The sequence below is a fragment of the Diachasma alloeum genome, unplaced genomic scaffold, assembly GCF_001412515.2.
Source record: "Diachasma alloeum isolate Michigan unplaced genomic scaffold, Dall2.0 Dall_scaffold_00255, whole genome shotgun sequence".
NCBI classification, from domain to species: domain Eukaryota; kingdom Metazoa; phylum Arthropoda; class Insecta; order Hymenoptera; family Braconidae; genus Diachasma; species Diachasma alloeum.
Genome location: NW_021680400.1, coordinates 693495 through 710882, shown reverse-complemented (window position 1 = coordinate 710882; position 17388 = coordinate 693495). Strand labels below are relative to the sequence as shown.

Below are 17388 nucleotides of genomic sequence, written 5' to 3'. Positions count from 1 at the left end.
TAATCCCCCCCCCTCCCCCATCATCCCCTCATCTCTCCCGCCACCTCACTAAAAGGAATAATTAATTTCAACCAAAATTATCTCACCTTTCTCACAAAAAAACTCGTTCCCCGGTCATCCAGGAATTCGCCTCAAATGTTTGTAACGCAGGTTATGTTTAGACTCGGCAAAATATTATTGGAATCGCAGAAATTCCGATAATTGTTGGGAATTCCTCGACCAATCCCAGCAGTTGCATTGAGGAATGGACGAATGAGAGTCCTCTAGGGCTCGAATGGGCGTGTCTCGGTGTCTCGAAGGCAACTCCGGGCAACTTCAGGTCGCGCTGATACGATAAGAAAACAATATGCATACCGTCAATAATCGAAGAATTAACAAATTACAACTAATTAATTGGTGAGGGCTCAGTGAAATCGAATGAAAATTGTGGTCGCGAGCTGAGAAGTGTTGTGATCGCCTCCACAACTGGATTATGATCTTCGCCGGAGTCCAGTGGATGTTGTGAACTGTCGGAGATGATTTTGACACCGTGTTGTCACCTGACACCGTCAAAATTATCGCCGAATTGTTGATAAGTTCGCTGAGTGAAGAATTTCGTGGAGTTGTTAATCGTAAAGTTTTGATATCTGGGGTTAAATGAGTTGTCCCTGAAGATGGACGTCGTGACGACCAGCTTAGAGGCTCTTCTTCGTAAGTTTTTGAGTCCTGGGGGCTAGGGGGTGGCAGAACAGATGTTTTTTTGTCGCTTTGAATCATTGAAATTCATGTGCTTTTTGAAGTTGATGAAATGCACCGGCTTTGATCGTCAGTAACTCGAAATTGCCAGAGTGAAATTCCCTAACTTTTCTCTCATTTTCACGCTACTTTTCCAAGCTTTAAAATGAGATATGACCCATCCAAATCGCACCATTTGACCGGAAGGTATTAACGATTGAAAAAAGTGCATTTCACCTCAAAAAAATATTTCTCAAAAATTTTTGTGTGAAATGAACATTCTTCAATCGTCAGTAGCTCAAAATTGGCAGAGTGATCTTTCCCAACTTTTTCCTCATTTTCAAGCTATTTTTCCAAGCTGTAAAATGAGATATGATACATCGAAATCGCACCATTTGGTCGGAAGATATTAATTATTAAAGAAAGTTCATTCAAAATCTTCAATCACTCTTGAAGATTTTTTGTGTTTTACTCATTAATTTTTTTTTTGCAGAGAGAGCGATTAATCCTCAGAATGAGAAGCCGGACACGGCAGCTATTGATGCTTTCTGCGTGATGGTGATGAAAGAAACTGGAGGCATGCAGATTGGGTGCAAATTACTTGCGACTCATATTCAATCTGCCACTGAGAATGAAGCTCTTCAGGCTCTCTCTGTAAGATTCAATGCTGAAAGTGTTTTTGGAGCTCTTCACACTCATTACCAACACAATCCTACATTCGACTCAACAATATTCAAAAATATAACATCCTGACAATTCCTTCATTCCCTCTTATCCCTCGCAACTAATTTTGCAATAAATAAATAACAGTATTTATCCACAATAATAATAAAAAAATAATAAAGATGTCATCCTTAGGTCCCTTCGTCTACTTAGACAACTTGATTCTGAATTGCAGTAGAGCTTACCCTCTGGTTAGAGGGAGCACTAATGTAGAGCGATTAGGAAATGTATATTTTCATCACAGTTGTGATAGATCATTTTTTAGGGGGTTGACTTGTGATCAACCGCCGATTATTGGGTGATAGAGATGTGTAATCTCGTTACTTTTATTTCCCGAAAATAGTCGTTACAATCTAAGAAAGTATTCGTTCCTGAATATTCGTTACTCGTAACTTTTTTTTTATCAATGATTGAAATAAAATATAAGAGTTAAATAACGAGAAGAATCAAACGAGGTAAAGTGACGCAGTTAAAATTTTATTTGCAAAAAAACATTTTATATCAGTTAGAGAATTTTCTGTTACATCTTTTGGAGCTTTCAGAGCATGGACTGGGAGTTTGCATTGAGGAACGTCATAATTCAAACATTCTTTGGTTTCAGGTAGCTAAAATAGAAGTTTACAAAAAATACCGGATACGTTGCGATTTTGATACTCGTTACTTTCGGGTTGGAGTAATAATAGGTAACGGATTAAAAGTAACGACTAGTTACGATCCGCACATCTCTATTGGGTGATTTGATCGATTATCGATCGTCTAACAATCGATCAGTAATCGACCATTGATCAACTAATCGATCAGGAATGGAGATGATCAATATGTGATATATTTGATCGACAACAAAATAATGATCGACCAATAATCGATCATTGATCGACTCTCGCTGAATGGACCAATCGATTATTGATCGACTAATTGATCAGTAATCGGTCAATGTGTAATAATTGATCGATCGAATAATTGATTGACCATCGATCGACTATCTATCGCATAATGGGTGATCGATCATTCAGGTCAACCTTCTTTTGAGTTGCCATCGAATAACCATCGATCAGTCCCCCAAGAAAAGCCGAAAAAATCCCTTGTCAAAGGAAAAGATTCGCAATAGTATTTACCTGAAGACATCCAATTACCGAAATCATTGTTTCTCAATAGTCTAAAAATTCACTCAATACCATTGAATTCCCAAGCAACAAATCGACAGGAATTTCCAAATAACAATGAGATAATGAACAATCTCTCATGCTCCCCAGCTCCTGGACACCTGTATGAAGCGTTGTGGTCGTCTCTTCCACTCAGAAGTCGGTAAATTTCGTTTCCTCAACGAGATGATAAAACTAGTGTCCCCGAAGTACCTCGGCACGAAGACGCCCGCCCCAGTCCGTGAGAAAGTTCTCTCCTTGCTGCACAGCTGGACGCAGGACCACCCGCGAGAGACGAAGATCAAGGAGGCCTTCGAGATGCTGAAGAGCCAGGGGGTCGTCAAGACTCCGCAGAACCAGCCGCACCCCCAGGTAAAATCTCCAAAGGTAGGAAACGCCCTCTTCGAGGACGAGGAAACGGCGAAGCTCCTCCAGGAGCTCCTCCAGAGCAAGGATCCCTTCGAGCTCCAGCTTGCCAACAAACTCATCAAGAGCATGGTGAAGGACGACGAGAGAAGGATTCAGCAGAAGTCCCAGAGGAATCTCGAGCTGGAGTCAGTCCACAATAACGTCAAGCTATTATCAGAGATGCTGGACAATTACAATCCAGCAGAGCCGAATCCTGACGACGTCGATCTCATGAAGGAACTCCACCAGACATGCCAGCGCCTCAAGCCCTCGCTCCTCCGTCTGGCGGAGGAAACCCAGGACAACGACGACATCCTGAGTGACGTCCTGACCGCCAACGACGAGCTCTCCCACGTGTTCGATAAATTCAACTCCACTTTCAGCCAGAGCAACGAGTCCAACGCCAATGGCACTTCTCTTCTCGACCTGGACACCCCAGCTGACACCAGTCCCTCCTCCAGCAATTGTCTCCTGCTCAACGACAATCAGAGATATACTGGACCCAGTGACATCGAGATGCTGGGGGACATATTCAACTCTATCTCGACAACACCAAATGTCCCCGAAGTTTCCGCCGATAGCTTCGATAATCTGATGGATAACGTCAATGTTCTTCAGCCTGTGAGTGTGCAGAAGGTGAAGTGCGAGCCTGGGGAGAAGAGTCCAGGGGTGAAGGTGGACGGCAAGGCGAAGGCTCTGGAGGAACTCAATGAAATGGGGAAGATCATGCTGCAGGAGTCACTCCTCGGGGGCAACAGGACGATGAAGAGCTTGGTTGATGAGTTCGAAGGGTCCTTAGGAGACGAAAGTGCCCTTGAGGATGGGGACAAGAACAAAAATAACAGCAAAACGATTTTGATAGGTCAGGTCAAGGAAACTGGGGGTGAAGACAGGAAAAATGGCCAGGGGAATGTCAACTGGGGGGACGATGGGGAGGATGAGAAAATGGTGCTGGGTGGTCAGAATGGCAAGACTGGTGGGGGGATTGATCGGAATGAGGGGGAGGTGGACATCAAACCCCTGGGGGAGTTGCACGTTACACTCAGTGATGTTAAACCCAGCAAGGTACCTCCAGTGACTGTTATTGATAATAAAAATGAAATATCTGTGATTCTGCATTTTGCCGAGGGCGGACCCAGGGAGGATGTTACTGTTGTTGTTGTCACTACTGTGAGCAAAAATTGTAAAGCATTGAGGGACTATCTGTTTCAAGCTGTTGTACCTAAAAGCTGCAAGTGTAGGCTCCAACCACCCTCGGGCGTTGAGTTGCCCGGGTTCAGTGTTTTTTTGCCACCTGCTGCTATCACGCAAATCATGATGATCGCTAATCCACTGAAGGTGAGAAGAATTTTTAGGAGACGAAATGATGAGGAATCCTCTTGAGGGGGGTTGATAAAAAACATCAGGAAATTTAGATTTTTGGATGATATTTATTTTGTATTCAACAGAAGGTACGAGTAATTTCAAATTCCGTACGATTGATTTCAAAAGTTAATTACAATGAATAGGGAACACGCATGAAGCTCAATTCTTTCTAATTCCCCTAATTATGAAAATTATGGAGAAATATTGCCCAGATGTCTTATGATAATTCATTGAAAATCAGTCGTTTTCGAGGCCAATTTTTAGGTCGTGACGTCACCAAGACTGTCAGGTTGCGCTTCATTGGTCGAAAAACAAGAGGGTGGGGAGTTGTCGTCCTCCATTGGCCGAGGCGCATCTCAAGATTGGGACCCATTCTGCGATTGGCCCAGCGCTCGATCGTCTGTGTGACTTCATTAGCGATTTCAAAGCGTTTGAAATCTTCAACTTTTAACAACTAATTATTAATTAATGAGCAATATTTCAAACGTTTATGAATGAAAAATGAATTATTCAGGTCGCAAACTTGAGATTAGACAATTGAAAAAAATTCATGCAAGTTTCCGATTACTGGTATGGGCGCCGCCATCTTCTTTTATAAATACCCCTTCCCCCTGCCACAAGGGACTGTAAAGATGGCGGCGCCTCCACCTCGTGTTTTCAAATATCTCTTAAAACTATTTGCCCTCATCAGATCACCGTCAAATCACTCCAATCAGTTTCTGTAAAATGAACAAATTTTTCCAACCATCTTTCAGATTTTTCCATCCCCTTTTGGCTGAGAATTCATGACGCAAAGTTCCCTCAATATTTTTTCTCTTTCCCCCAGGTGCCTCTCTCACTAAAGTTCATGCTGAGCTACACAATGGAGGACGAAACCTTCACGGAAATGGGAGAAGTCGACAACATCCTGACATCTTAATTAAAAAACCCCATTTTATTTTCTTCATTAGAAACTAGGGGTCAATAACCACTCGAGCAATTTTTTTTTCACTCTTAAAAGGAATTTTACGATAAAAGATTAAACAATCAAAGAGACTTTTCAATTAATTATTCTAAAGGGGAAAATAGATGATTTTCATTCTCGTTGATGTTGTTCTAGTCGAAAACCATCAAAAGTACTTTTTCGTTGATGTTTCAGTACTTAAGAGAATTAATGACTCGACGTAATCATAACGATTATCGTTTTAATTTTAGGGTTTATCTGTGAGCATATGTTTATATACGAATTTCATTGTCTTCGTATACTTGTGATGTACTGGAGTAGCTGAAGGAATGGATTAACTGAATAGAATTATTATATTTGAATAAAAAGTATATGAAATTGTGTTTGAAACAGGAATCAGTTTTTTTTAATTGTAATATTTCAAGTGGAGGGTACAATTTGATCTCTGAAGGCTAGTGCTGTGAGGGCTTTTTGATGCCCTTGATATTCTCTCTCGATTTTTCCGTTTGAGACGTTCCAGAGTCTTGCAACACCATCAGAAGATGCTGGAATGAAAGGATTTTTTACATTCATTCAATACAAAATTGTCTTGATAATGAATTATTTTGAAGGAAGACATCAAGACATTTTTATTGGCACTTTCATTTTCGATAAAAGAAGGGTATTTAATTTTTCTCATGAATTCAACAACCAATGTTACTATTTAAATAATAGTAACATAGTGGATGTTATACATTAATGATGGAGGAGGGCTTTACCTGTAAAAATGTATTGAGAATCAGCAGAAAAAGCTGCATCCCAAACCCATCTCTTGGATTCGTGCTGGAATACTTGCATCTCCGAGAAATCCGTTGTTTTCCATACCCTAGCTGTTTGATCAGCTGATGTGGTCACTAGCAGTCTGAAAGGATAGCTTGAATGATTCAACTTCTAAATGATTGGGGGGGAGGGTGGGCAATATGGCCACCAGATTTAAATAATGAGTTGAATTGGATCAAATCTACTGGTCCGACTTCAGTTGAAGTTTATAAAAACGAACACATTGTCATAAGACTGCGTCGTAGGAGTTGTAAGGTAAAGCAAAAACGGGGTAAAATGGACACTTGGATTTCTTCCTCAATTTTTTATGCTTCAACAATGTTATTCAATTTCTGAAACACTAGTCATGACTGCGATTTTCAAATTGAAATAAAAAACTCATTTTTGACTTTTGCCGTGGGGGGTGGTAAACTAAATTTTTCTTTGCTCATTTATCCTCCCCTCCCCCCATTGTTTTACGGTGATTTCCTTTGTAAGTAGAAAAGTAGCCATCTTACAAATTTCGCAAGTGGACAAAAGGTCAGTTTTGTAGGGCGTGCAATTGTTCATTGAAAAAAATAAATAATTTCAAAGTTATTTCAATACTAAAACAGGAAATCCATAGCTACTCTATGTTTTATATTTCAATCCAAAATTTAATAGAGTTGAAGATTATTTGTTCATATCTCTTCCAGCTCTAATTTCTCTCTATAAAAAGATACCGACACGATTCTGTCGGAAAATGTCTGTTAAAAATTTTCATGATTCAAAGTTGAATAGGACCAACTGTTTCAGGTGTCCATTTTACCCCACCCTTGAATAATTTTTTGGTTGTGAACTTTGCCAGGAAGCAATTTTTAAAAATTCGATTATTCAAAATTTTTTGAAAAATTTTTGAGCGTCGATGTTAGTCCTTTCTATACGGCTACATCAGGCGTTCATATCGCCTACTGAAACAATTTTCAAAAATTTGAATTTTGAAAAAAAAAACATTTCTTCGCAAATTTTTCGACTGTTCATTTTAGACCAGATGTCCATATTGCCCACCCTCCCCTAAAGATATTTGAAAGTTCTGTTGCTCACGTCGAATCGGGGCTGAATTTACATCGCAATGCATATCTCTTGTGAGCTGATATCTTGTGCCTTGGATTGAGTTTCGTCGGTTCCTCACCCACTCCACCACTGAGAGACCAGACGTAGCAATTTCCTTTGTTGTTAACTGCCGCCATATACGTGCCATCGGGGTCTGTCGCAATGTCTTGGATGGAAGCCTCTGCTTCTGGAATCTAGGGATCAATGGGCTCACGATAATTCGAGATTTTCTAAACGGTCTTGGATTCTGAGAAAATGATCTTGATGAGTTATGCCCACCAGCTGCTCGTTGTGGTCTGAACGCAAGTCCCAGAGGTGAACGATTCCACTCTGATCTCCTACGATCAATTCTGATTGGTTTGGGTGGAGGGAGACGCAGTTCACTGGTGCTGATACTTGGAATATCCTCTGGCATTGAAAATTACTCGCTCTTTATCGGGAAGAATAGCATCGAGTGAGATTTTCAGGTGGGATTTGATGGGTTTGAATAGGAAGTGTGGATTTTTTACCTGAGGTCCCAAATTCTTGCGGATAAATCTTCACTTCCTGTGTACATCCACTTACCATCTTCCTGTTGAAGAAAGCATCGAATTTATGATCAAAAAGGTTTGATGGTTTTAGAAAGGGGATTCAAGTCGTCATTCAAATCATCGTGAATACGTCGAGGAGTGCAAGAACCTGAAGACCTTGCTGATGAATAGAGCCATGTGATGTGGGAATTCGAGAGAAAAGAGAGTATTATTTTTATTTCTAACCAAATTCGTTGCAAGTTCGTGAAAGAACATGGCTCGAGGGCCTCCAGCCAAGCATTAACATTCAGTATACAGTGCAGAAATGATTATTCACAGTTATAAGCTTTCATAATGTAGGTAGAAAGAATAAAGACGAACTCCACAAGACGAAGAATGATGGGAGAATGGTACAGTATGAGAAAAAAAAGATGCAGTGATGGGTGAGGAGGTACAGAATATTGAGAGTGATTGTTGGAGGTGATCTGAGCCTCCCCAGGAGTCAGAGCCGTACGTCTCAGTTCTGATGGGCTTGAGATTTTCAAGAAAGGTGTGCGGGTGTATTTGTAACGAGATCTGATGTCGAAGTTGCGCTTGCGACAGACGTCGAAAATATTATCCAGCTCATCAAGGGCAGAACTCGTTGTCAGTTTGTTGAATCTGTGAGTGATGGGTTCTATTTCTGGGCGTTCGTAGACTAGGATTCTTGAGGGATTGCGAACAAGCGGAGTACGGGATGCGCAGAATCCAATACGGATCAGCCTATTACTTTGCAAATGTTCAAGTGCAAAGCAATTTTTAAAACAATATCAACATATAATATGAAGTTAAAGTTGCAATCAACTATTTTCTTTGTGGCAAGATTCTTCAAAACTCAAACATCAAAGGATATTCGTCACCACAAACTTCAGGAAAAATCCTAAATTTACCCAATTCTCACCTGAAACCCGAGACTCGTGACATTCTTAGAAGCTCCTTCGTAATTCAGCACTGAATTTGGATTACTCGAGGCTAGATCGTGCATGAAAATGTTCTGATACCCAGCAGCAGCTATCACGTGCTTGTCCGGAGTGATATCCAAGGCATTGACTTGCTGTAATAATCAACAAATGTATTATTCAATATTAAAATCATCAATTGTTGTCTCAACAGTCCACTTCATTCATTTATCCCTCAATAAATACCGAAACAGTGTGTTGAACAGTTCGTTGACAGACTCCAGTGTGTGCCTGCCATATCTTGATGGTGTGATCGTATCCCCCAGTGGCAAAAATCACTTGATCGTTGCTGCTTATTCCCTCCACTGTCATGATTAATTATTCACTCTCTCCTTTCCGATATCATTTTCTTCTGCATAAAAATTATCTATTCTTTTTCTTGGTTAGGAGTCGTCGACTCTCTCCTCTTGTTTACAATTACAAACTGAAGCGCATGACAGGTGGGACACGTGGAAACACCCCTTAAGGTCACGTTTCCATGTTCACAATCAGCGACAAAAAATTCAAAACAACAGTTTTCGGATAAACAATTTTATTAAATGGATTAAGCTTATCATAGTATTTTCAATTATTACTAATAGGGGAGGTTGGGGTAAAATGGACACTTGACTTTTTAAAAAATGTTAATGGCAGATTGAAATGGTGATGAAATTTAATAATTTTTTTTTTCAATGCAAAGAACAATTCTTGCCCTTTGTGATGAGCCTAAATTGAGCTCCATTGATAAATTTGTTTCTGAGTTATAAGTAATTTAAAAAAAATCCAAAGTGTCTATTTTACCCCACCCTCCTCTATGTTAAATCATTCTTTAAGGTTTGAATCGGTAAAAAACGTTGAAGCTACTACGAACTGATGCGTTGGTACATGCAGATGTATCCAAGTTCCTTCGGAGGATTTTCGGAGAGGGCAACCTGCGGAATATAGTTTACAAATCATTGGCGTAAACTATTAATAAATAAATCAACAATTTTTTTCCATTGATCCCATTAATTCTGAGTTCTGAGATGTTTCTCTGTTAAAAAATAAATAAAACATTTTCCGTCAGCTAGCTATTTCGTCATGTTTACGCTGGACTTTGGAATATCTCAAGTTGATCTTAATTCTTTAAAAATATCTATTCAACACACTTGATTCATCTCGTTCTCAGAACGAAGAGAATGCCTCAAAAATTTTCTTAAAATTGACAAAAATGCATCTCATTCCAAACTTTTCATCATTAAAAATGACCCATCGTTTATTGAGGTCACGTTTCGAAGTTCACAATTAGCAATAATAAAAATTCAAAATACCAATTTTCGGGATAAACAATTTTATTAAATGGATTAAGTTTATCATAGTATACTCAATCATTATTAATATGTTAAATCATTCTTTAAGGTTTGAATCGGTAAAAAACGTTGAAGCTACGAAGTGATGCGTTGGTACATGTAGATGTATCCAAGTTCCTTCGGAGGATTTTCGGAGAGAGCAACCTGCGGAATATAATTTACAAATCATTGTCACAAACTATTCACAATAAATCAACAATTTTTCCATTGATCCCATTAATTCTGAGTTCTGAGATGTTTCTCTGTTAAAAAATAGATGAAACATTTTCGGTCAGGTAGCTATTTCGTCGAGCTTACGCTGGACTTTGGAATATCTCAAATTTATCTTATCTTGAAAAATTTGTGTCTTCCCAAGTAAAAATCTCCAGAAAGTTGTCTCTAAGATGTCAAATTCATATCCTAATGTCTGTCCAAAAGATATTGCTCCCGACGAGACGTCCTAAAGATAGCAAACAGATAACTTTTCAAAAACGATATCTCTTGGACAGACATTAGTATATGAATTTTTCATCTTACAGATAACTTTCTGCGGATTTCCACTTGAGTCAAGATCTTTTGCATCTTAATTCTTAAAAAATATCTATCCAACCCAGTTGAATCATCTCGTCTCGGAACGAAGAGAACCCCTCAAAAATTTCCTTAAAGCTGACAAAAACGTGTCTCATTCTCACCTTTTCATCATTAAAAATGACCCATCGTCCATCCTTCAACAAATGGCACACATAGTGCCCGACCATAGTAGACGTCCCCATATGCGAGATAAACCCAACGAGTTTATACCTATCCCCTCCATCCCTGAAGCCCTCGCTCTTGTCCTCCTCCATTTCCACCGAGTCAACGTCCCCCTGATGGCTGAAGATCCAATCGACAGCCCTCTCGATATTATTGTCAGTGGCCTTGAGAGCCTTGACAGCCTGTTCCTGGGTGAACCCAAGGTTGAGGAGATACTCCAACCCAGGACCAGGGACAAATGTCTTGGAGGGGTTTGGGTCCACCCCTGGTGGTACAAACACATCAGTGAAATCAGAATCAGCGATGTGCTCCATGATCCAGTTGGTGGCTGCCTCCAGGCCCTTGTTTTCGGTGAAATAGAGGGCGCGTTTGCAGGCCTCTGGGTGGAAACCCATCTCCGACAGCTGTGCCATGATCTCCTCGTTATAGACTGGCACTGGAACGTCTGAGTCTACTGATTCTGGGAGTAATTCCTCATCTGCCTGCTTTCCAGTTCCTCTTAGGAGATTCAGATCGAGAATGTCCGGCATTTCCACTGCGACGTCCAGTTTTATTGGCGTCCAGTCCTCGCTGACATTGAACTTCTTCAGGTGGATGAGGAGATAGTCGGGGGTTGTTGACAGTCGAGTCTTCTTTGTGGCGGTGGTCTTATCGTTCAAGGCTGTGCTGTAGAACTGCTCGACTACTTCTGTCCGGGCGAAGGATTCCAGGCAGGAGGAGAGCTTTATGTGGGGACGAACTGGGGGAGTCGTTGTGTCCATACGACGCCCCTTGGATTCAGCTTCTTTTTTCTCGGCTTCGTAGGCAGCTACCTCTTCCTGGGGAGGAAAATGATTATGGAATTCTTTGGTGAGAAACTATCTCATCGAAATTCCATGATTATAGATTGGCCCGAGAGATTGTCAGCAATTTTAAAATGAAGGATTGGATGAAACGAGAGTTCTTGTCGATTATCCGACGTTTTCATTAAATTGTTGACGACCGCTTTGGCCAAGCTACAGATGTGTGGATAAACAGAGTTATGGAAAGCTAGGCAGCGTTGAGTGTGGTTACTAAGTGGATGGGGGACCCCATGATGACGATTGAAGAATTGTCTCATTGATGGATCCTGAGACATGAATGTGATTGACTTTTCAAAAGAGGTCAGGAGTTATTGAATTGTTTCCAAAACAGTCGATATTTCAGAACCGAAGAATTGAAATTGAAATAACTTTCTTTCAACCATCTTTTCCAGATTTTTTAGGCTTGAAAATCAGGTAGAGTTTATCTCATTCAATCCTTCAGCTTCAAAAATATTGATGATTTGAAAACGGTCATTCTATGTATCTCTCTGTGTCGTTATGCTCAGATAATGTCATGTCTTTGATGCATTGGTAGAGTTATGGAAAGCTAAGCAGCGCTGAGTGTGGTTACTAAGTGAATGGGTGACCCCACATAAAATTAGTGAATGTCTTAATGAAGAAATGTTCTCCATACAGGCATTGGGGTAATGATGATGACGACGAGAAAAAATGTACTTTATTATGTGAATCATGAAAAAAAATATTGCGACCAAAAATAACCCCTCGTGTACCCTTTGCCCCTCTTTCGAATCATTACCAGATTGGTTGCAGCATCCAGAGGAATTGGCAGAGGTAACAGGTACTCTGGTCGATAGGAGTACTTGACTTTATTGGAACTGCTGCACTGATATCTCTCCTCAACTTTGAATTTGAAGGCATCGGCTGGGTTCACTTTGTGAACACTGTGACGCTGAAATAAAAATGCGAAATCAATTTTCCAGCCCTGATGAAACAATTGAAAGTTAATTTCATGATTTTTGGAACTGTCGAGTTTACGTCCAAGATGTTTATGAGATGGAGAAAGAATTCTTGGGCATCCTGCTGTCTAGTAGACGAAAACCCTGGATGTCCTTTTCCTATCAGACTCTTGAACATCCTTGGAGGCACCCCCTGTCGACCCCCATCCTCTTTTTCAGCCTCAGGGGCCACTGAATACTTCCCAGATAACAAACCAACTCCCAATTTTGCCCTGAAGGTTTCCATAAATTAATTAAATCATCGTGGAAATTGTTGGGCATGTGTTGAGGGCTTCATACCTACATTTGAACGTTAAAATCGTTGGCAGGATCGACTGTGTTACTATCAAAGATCTCCACTGCTGGATCTACAAATCTAAATTTTAAAAAATCATCATTATGACTGATCAATCTATTCATCATCTGATAAATTAAGGAACTAGTTCATTCAATTCACGAATTACCTCTGAATAAAGTCCGGAATAACGAAAATAGTCTGCATAACACTATTAAGATAACAAGAATTTCCCAAATTATTGAGTCCAGTGTATCCAGGTCCATAGACAGGTGTCAATTTGGTGGCAGCCTCCTGGAGAGCCACCCATTCCCCGAATTTCTGATTGAGGTCCAGCTCAAGTTCCACCATGGACTTCTCCGTTTTCTCTAGCTGAGCGATGTTGATGCCCCAATGGGCTAGGTGAACTATCAGATTCGGATCGTCAACCATGTCGTCCTCGTCGTACGAGTAGACGTCCCCAGTCCCCTCCTTCGTGATTGTCCCAAGTTTCACTGCCAGTGGGTGGCCAGTCGCCCTATAGTGCTCCACTGCGTGGTCATTGCCCCCTGTTCCATCGTAGAATTTACGACCACAGAGGATCGAACCGTCAGTGAGATTCAACCAGAGATTCTGGGTTAAATCACATTTCTCGCATTTCCAACCAGTTGGGGGGATTTTCTTGCCGTTGTCCAGTTGAAGGAGATTAGCTGCATGTCTGACAGATTTTTTTCATATTTAGGAAGGGAATTTTTTGTTTTTTAATTTTTTTATGGTATTTGTTGGCTCTCAATGGAAACATTTCATTCGCCAAATCCGGAATTTTCAATTTTTTGGGTCAGGATAACTAATTTTGGTCTCAGAAGTTTGAATATGCTATTTTTAGACTATGTCCGGATGTATGCGTATGTGTATTGGGCCAATGTTGGCTGCCAACTTTAGGAAAATGCTGAATTCAGCGAATCATTGAATTCAATTTAAAATACATCGTCATAGAAATTTTATTCAGAAGCGACTTGCTAATTTCTTTGCAAAAATATATTGACTATGTTGTGAAAACAGCATTTTCCCATTTGTTATTTATTCAACTAAAGGCGAAAGGGGAGTTGCAATGAAAAAATCTTTTTAATATTTTGTGAAATGAATTAAAAACAAATAAATGGATTGATGAATAGATAAATGAGTGAATGAATAAATTTCATGGCAAGAACAATAGAAAATTGTAAATTGAAGAGATTTATCAAATCAAAGTACTAACTTGGAGATGATTTTGGCTTCTCCATCCCAAGTCCCAGCGAGTGCCTCTCTCTCAGCAACCTTCGTAGCAGATTCAGCCTCCAATACCCCGACTATCGAATTCTTCACATGCTCTGGGAGATCGTTGTTGGGGTAGTCAACGGTCGAGAACTTTGGCATAACGACGATTTGGTAGGTATCCTCGTACGTGAACTTTTGCTCGTCGGGGACGAAACCCCCTGGGGTCCCGATCGCCAACCTGGTGATCTTCTTGGCAGGACCATCGATACCTTGGTCGACGACAGCCTGGAGAAGATGATGATGATGAATGATTTTTAACCGAGGGACAGGTAGAGAAATATTTTTTACGAATTTAGTGAGATTTTTGCAAAGTTTAATTCGCCAAGTGTTCAATTATATTCGTAACAGAGATGGCCATCAATCTTCCGATTCTTCAATATTAAAAGAATTTCTAACTTATAGGCCCGGTTGTACCAGCTCTGGGTAACGAAAATGTCAGATAAGAAAAAAGTAAATTTGGATGTTCGATGGATTATTTTACCGAGAAGAGTACCTCAAATTTATCCCAGGAACAAAAAATAAAATTTAATCCCAAGGTTAAATCAGTGTTAATTCAAATGGGGCTACAGGATAAGTAAAGAATTATTCTTCGGGTCAAATATTGAAAAATTATGATCCCTACGATATAATTGATCCCGAGGATAAATTTTACTCCGGGATTTATTTGGATAACAGGGCTTGGGGCAACCGGGCCATATTGAATAATGTTTGAATTGGCTAATCGAAATTAAAAAATAGTAAAATAATTGATAATCTAAATTTTCGATGAAGTAAATAATACTAAATTATTTATAAAGGAGTTTCCATTATTCAAATTATCGTCGATCTTCCTAATTAAATTACTGATTAATAAATCATTCGAAATTTGAATATTTAAATTGATGATTACTTCAATAACAAAAAGTTAAGTAATTATAATTTATGGATATGGTCATCCCTGCTTCGTAATGAGTCGTTTTGGCTAGAAATATTGCTGCACCATTTTTGCAGCTTATGAAATTCGGTAAATTGTGATTTATTATTACTTGATAAATTTATCATTTTTGAAATTTTTGCACAAAAAATTTGATAAATTTCCAATTATCCCGATAATTAGTAGACTTAGAGAAAAAAGTGACATCATATTTTTTGTAGCTTATAAAATTCTCTGCAAAAAACGTTTGTTAGAAACGCAACTAAAATTCCAGAACATTCAACTCGAGCACCATCGGGAGAATTCGCTTGAGCGGTCAGACAATCGTGAAAACCTCCAAATTTAGTCTTACATCGCACCTCACCGAGTAGCAATTTGAACCTCACCTAGCTCACTAGTAACCAAGTGCATCACCAGTCTTTGTAAGATCAACGTTTCGTTCAAGTACATCACCTCAGTTTTATCAGTCTAAATTCAACTATTATCAGTGATTCAACTTTATTAAAATTGCAGACAATCAGCAGTGATTTTAAGACACTCAACAGTAAAATTTAATACCAAAGAGTGTACGAAGAAGTTATTTAACGATGTGGTTCGATCCCATGAATAGTGATATTTTCATAATCAATGCCATCATTAATTTTCCAGCATCTCCCTCCACATTTTTCTCCCACATCCACCCTAAACCTAGTTCCTCACCAAACAACGTTCTTTTATATTTTTTCTCAAATCTACGCCACATAAAGAGAATTCAACAAACAAAGTGCGATGAATTAATTTGACCAGAACATGGACATTTTCACTAAAAAAATTTCAGATGTCCAATTATGTTGGTAACACGTAGACGTAGGAGGCAAAGTGACAAAATCTTTTTTGTAGCATATGAAATGCACCACAAAAAAATGTTCTTCGACATTTTCCCCTAAATCCCTTCGGTATCGAGATAATTCAATGATTAATAAATTGTGATTAAAAAAAATCATTGAAAGTCATTTATTCACCTGTTTAGTCCTTCTGATGTTGAAGAACACAGTCTGCCCAGTTTTCTTAAAGTATCTCTCTACATGATCCCTCCCGAGACCATGGAAAGACGACAAACTGATGAATAAACCCTCTGGAGACTCCTAAAAAGCAACAAAATGAAATAAAAAACGTTTTTTCCACTTTTCTTCTGACAAAAACCACAGCAAAAGTAGCAAAAACAGAGAAAACAAACGAAAGAAAAATGATTCGTCGACATGTCTTCAACAGGGAGAAATGTCATCAACAATTGCCACACAGAATAATGAAAAATCAATTACCGGAGTATCGAATGAGTAAACACACTCATCCTTGTAGATTTTATCCTCTCGTTTTGGTACTTTAACCGATCCCAGATTCTGAATTAAAACCTCCATGATTCTCTCGATTTGTTTTGTATTTACAAGTCAGACTCTAAAAACTTCATGTAATGGTACGACCATAACCTCAAAAGCGATTAAAACCCAGGGAATCTTCGACAAATGAAACAAATAGGAAAGAAATTTGTGAAATTAATTGAGTAAATTTGGAGGAGAGGAAACGTCTGGTGACGGGAGTAATTAACAGTCTAATTATCACTGTTTTCCGACGTATTTTGTGCTTTACAAAGGGATGTTGACCACCGGGAAGCTAACTACAATGTGTCGACTTCAGAGTGCTCCAGGAGAAGAGTTAAAATAAAGTTCATGAAAACTCAGTTGCAAGTTTTCAAAAATAGACGCCAGAAAATCGCAGATATCTCGGAATGCAGAGAAGATAGCAGGATTTTTGTATAAACCTTTTTTGTAGCCCTGGGAATTCCCTGCAAAAAACTTCCTATGGAAATTTCGCTATCTATCGAAGGTTCAAAGATATTAATCAAAAACTCTGTTGAGCCAACTGATTTTTATAAACTTAATAATAAATTTTGAGTTCTGTGTTTCGCGGATATCTCGAAATCTAAGAGAGATAGGGGAATTCTACTGAGGATCTTTTTTGTAGAAAATTTTGAGGGCAAAAAAAATGTATAGATAAAATTTTTGCTATCTTCTCTAGATTCCTCGATATTCGCCAAAATTAATCGCAAATTTAGTTAAACTGATCCTCTTCCTCTTTGCTGCAAATCATCTTCAATCGTCAATATCTCAAAATCGGCAGAGTGAATTTCTCCAATTTTTTTTTTCATTTTCGATATTTCTCTCCACCCTTCAAAATGAGACGTAACCCGTTATAATCTCATCGATAGCCCCTTCAACATAACAAATCAAAAGCCAAAAGAAAAAAGAAAAATCTCAATTTCGTCAATTTTCATGAAAATAATCGCGTCCATTGGCC

The 17388-nt window shown here is 39.2% G+C and overlaps 3 protein-coding genes across 3 annotated transcripts; 1 reads left to right on the top strand and 2 right to left on the bottom strand.

Moving 5' to 3' along the window:
- The first annotated feature begins 304 nt into the window (after positions 1-304).
- Positions 305-5691, top strand: LOC107037516 (ADP-ribosylation factor-binding protein GGA1). Its single transcript, XM_015256095.2, has 4 exons — positions 305-690; positions 1208-1368; positions 2691-4325; positions 5179-5691. The coding sequence occupies exons 1-4, from the start codon at positions 654-656 to the stop codon at positions 5269-5271; spliced, it is 1926 nt and encodes a 641-aa protein (XP_015111581.1). The 5' UTR covers positions 305-653; the 3' UTR covers positions 5272-5691.
- Positions 5674-9095, bottom strand: LOC107037517 (target of rapamycin complex subunit lst8). Its single transcript, XM_015256097.1, has 7 exons — positions 8879-9095; positions 8635-8787; positions 7695-7756; positions 7465-7615; positions 7177-7379; positions 6054-6196; positions 5674-5840 (listed from the first exon to the last, which is right to left on the bottom strand). Exons 1-7 carry the CDS (start codon positions 9002-9004, stop codon positions 5716-5718), a joined length of 963 nt encoding a protein of 320 aa, XP_015111583.1. The 5' UTR covers positions 9005-9095; the 3' UTR covers positions 5674-5715.
- An 889-nt stretch (positions 9096-9984) lies between these two features.
- On the bottom strand, positions 9985-16714 carry LOC107037487 (ubiquitin carboxyl-terminal hydrolase 5). Its single transcript, XM_015256055.1, has 9 exons — positions 16356-16714; positions 16056-16178; positions 14083-14366; positions 13015-13542; positions 12855-12926; positions 12591-12783; positions 12352-12504; positions 10692-11570; positions 9985-10164 (listed from the first exon to the last, which is right to left on the bottom strand). The coding sequence occupies exons 1-9, from the start codon at positions 16449-16451 to the stop codon at positions 10096-10098; spliced, it is 2397 nt and encodes a 798-aa protein (XP_015111541.1). The 5' UTR covers positions 16452-16714; the 3' UTR covers positions 9985-10095.
- Between the last annotated feature and the right edge of the window lie 674 nt (positions 16715-17388).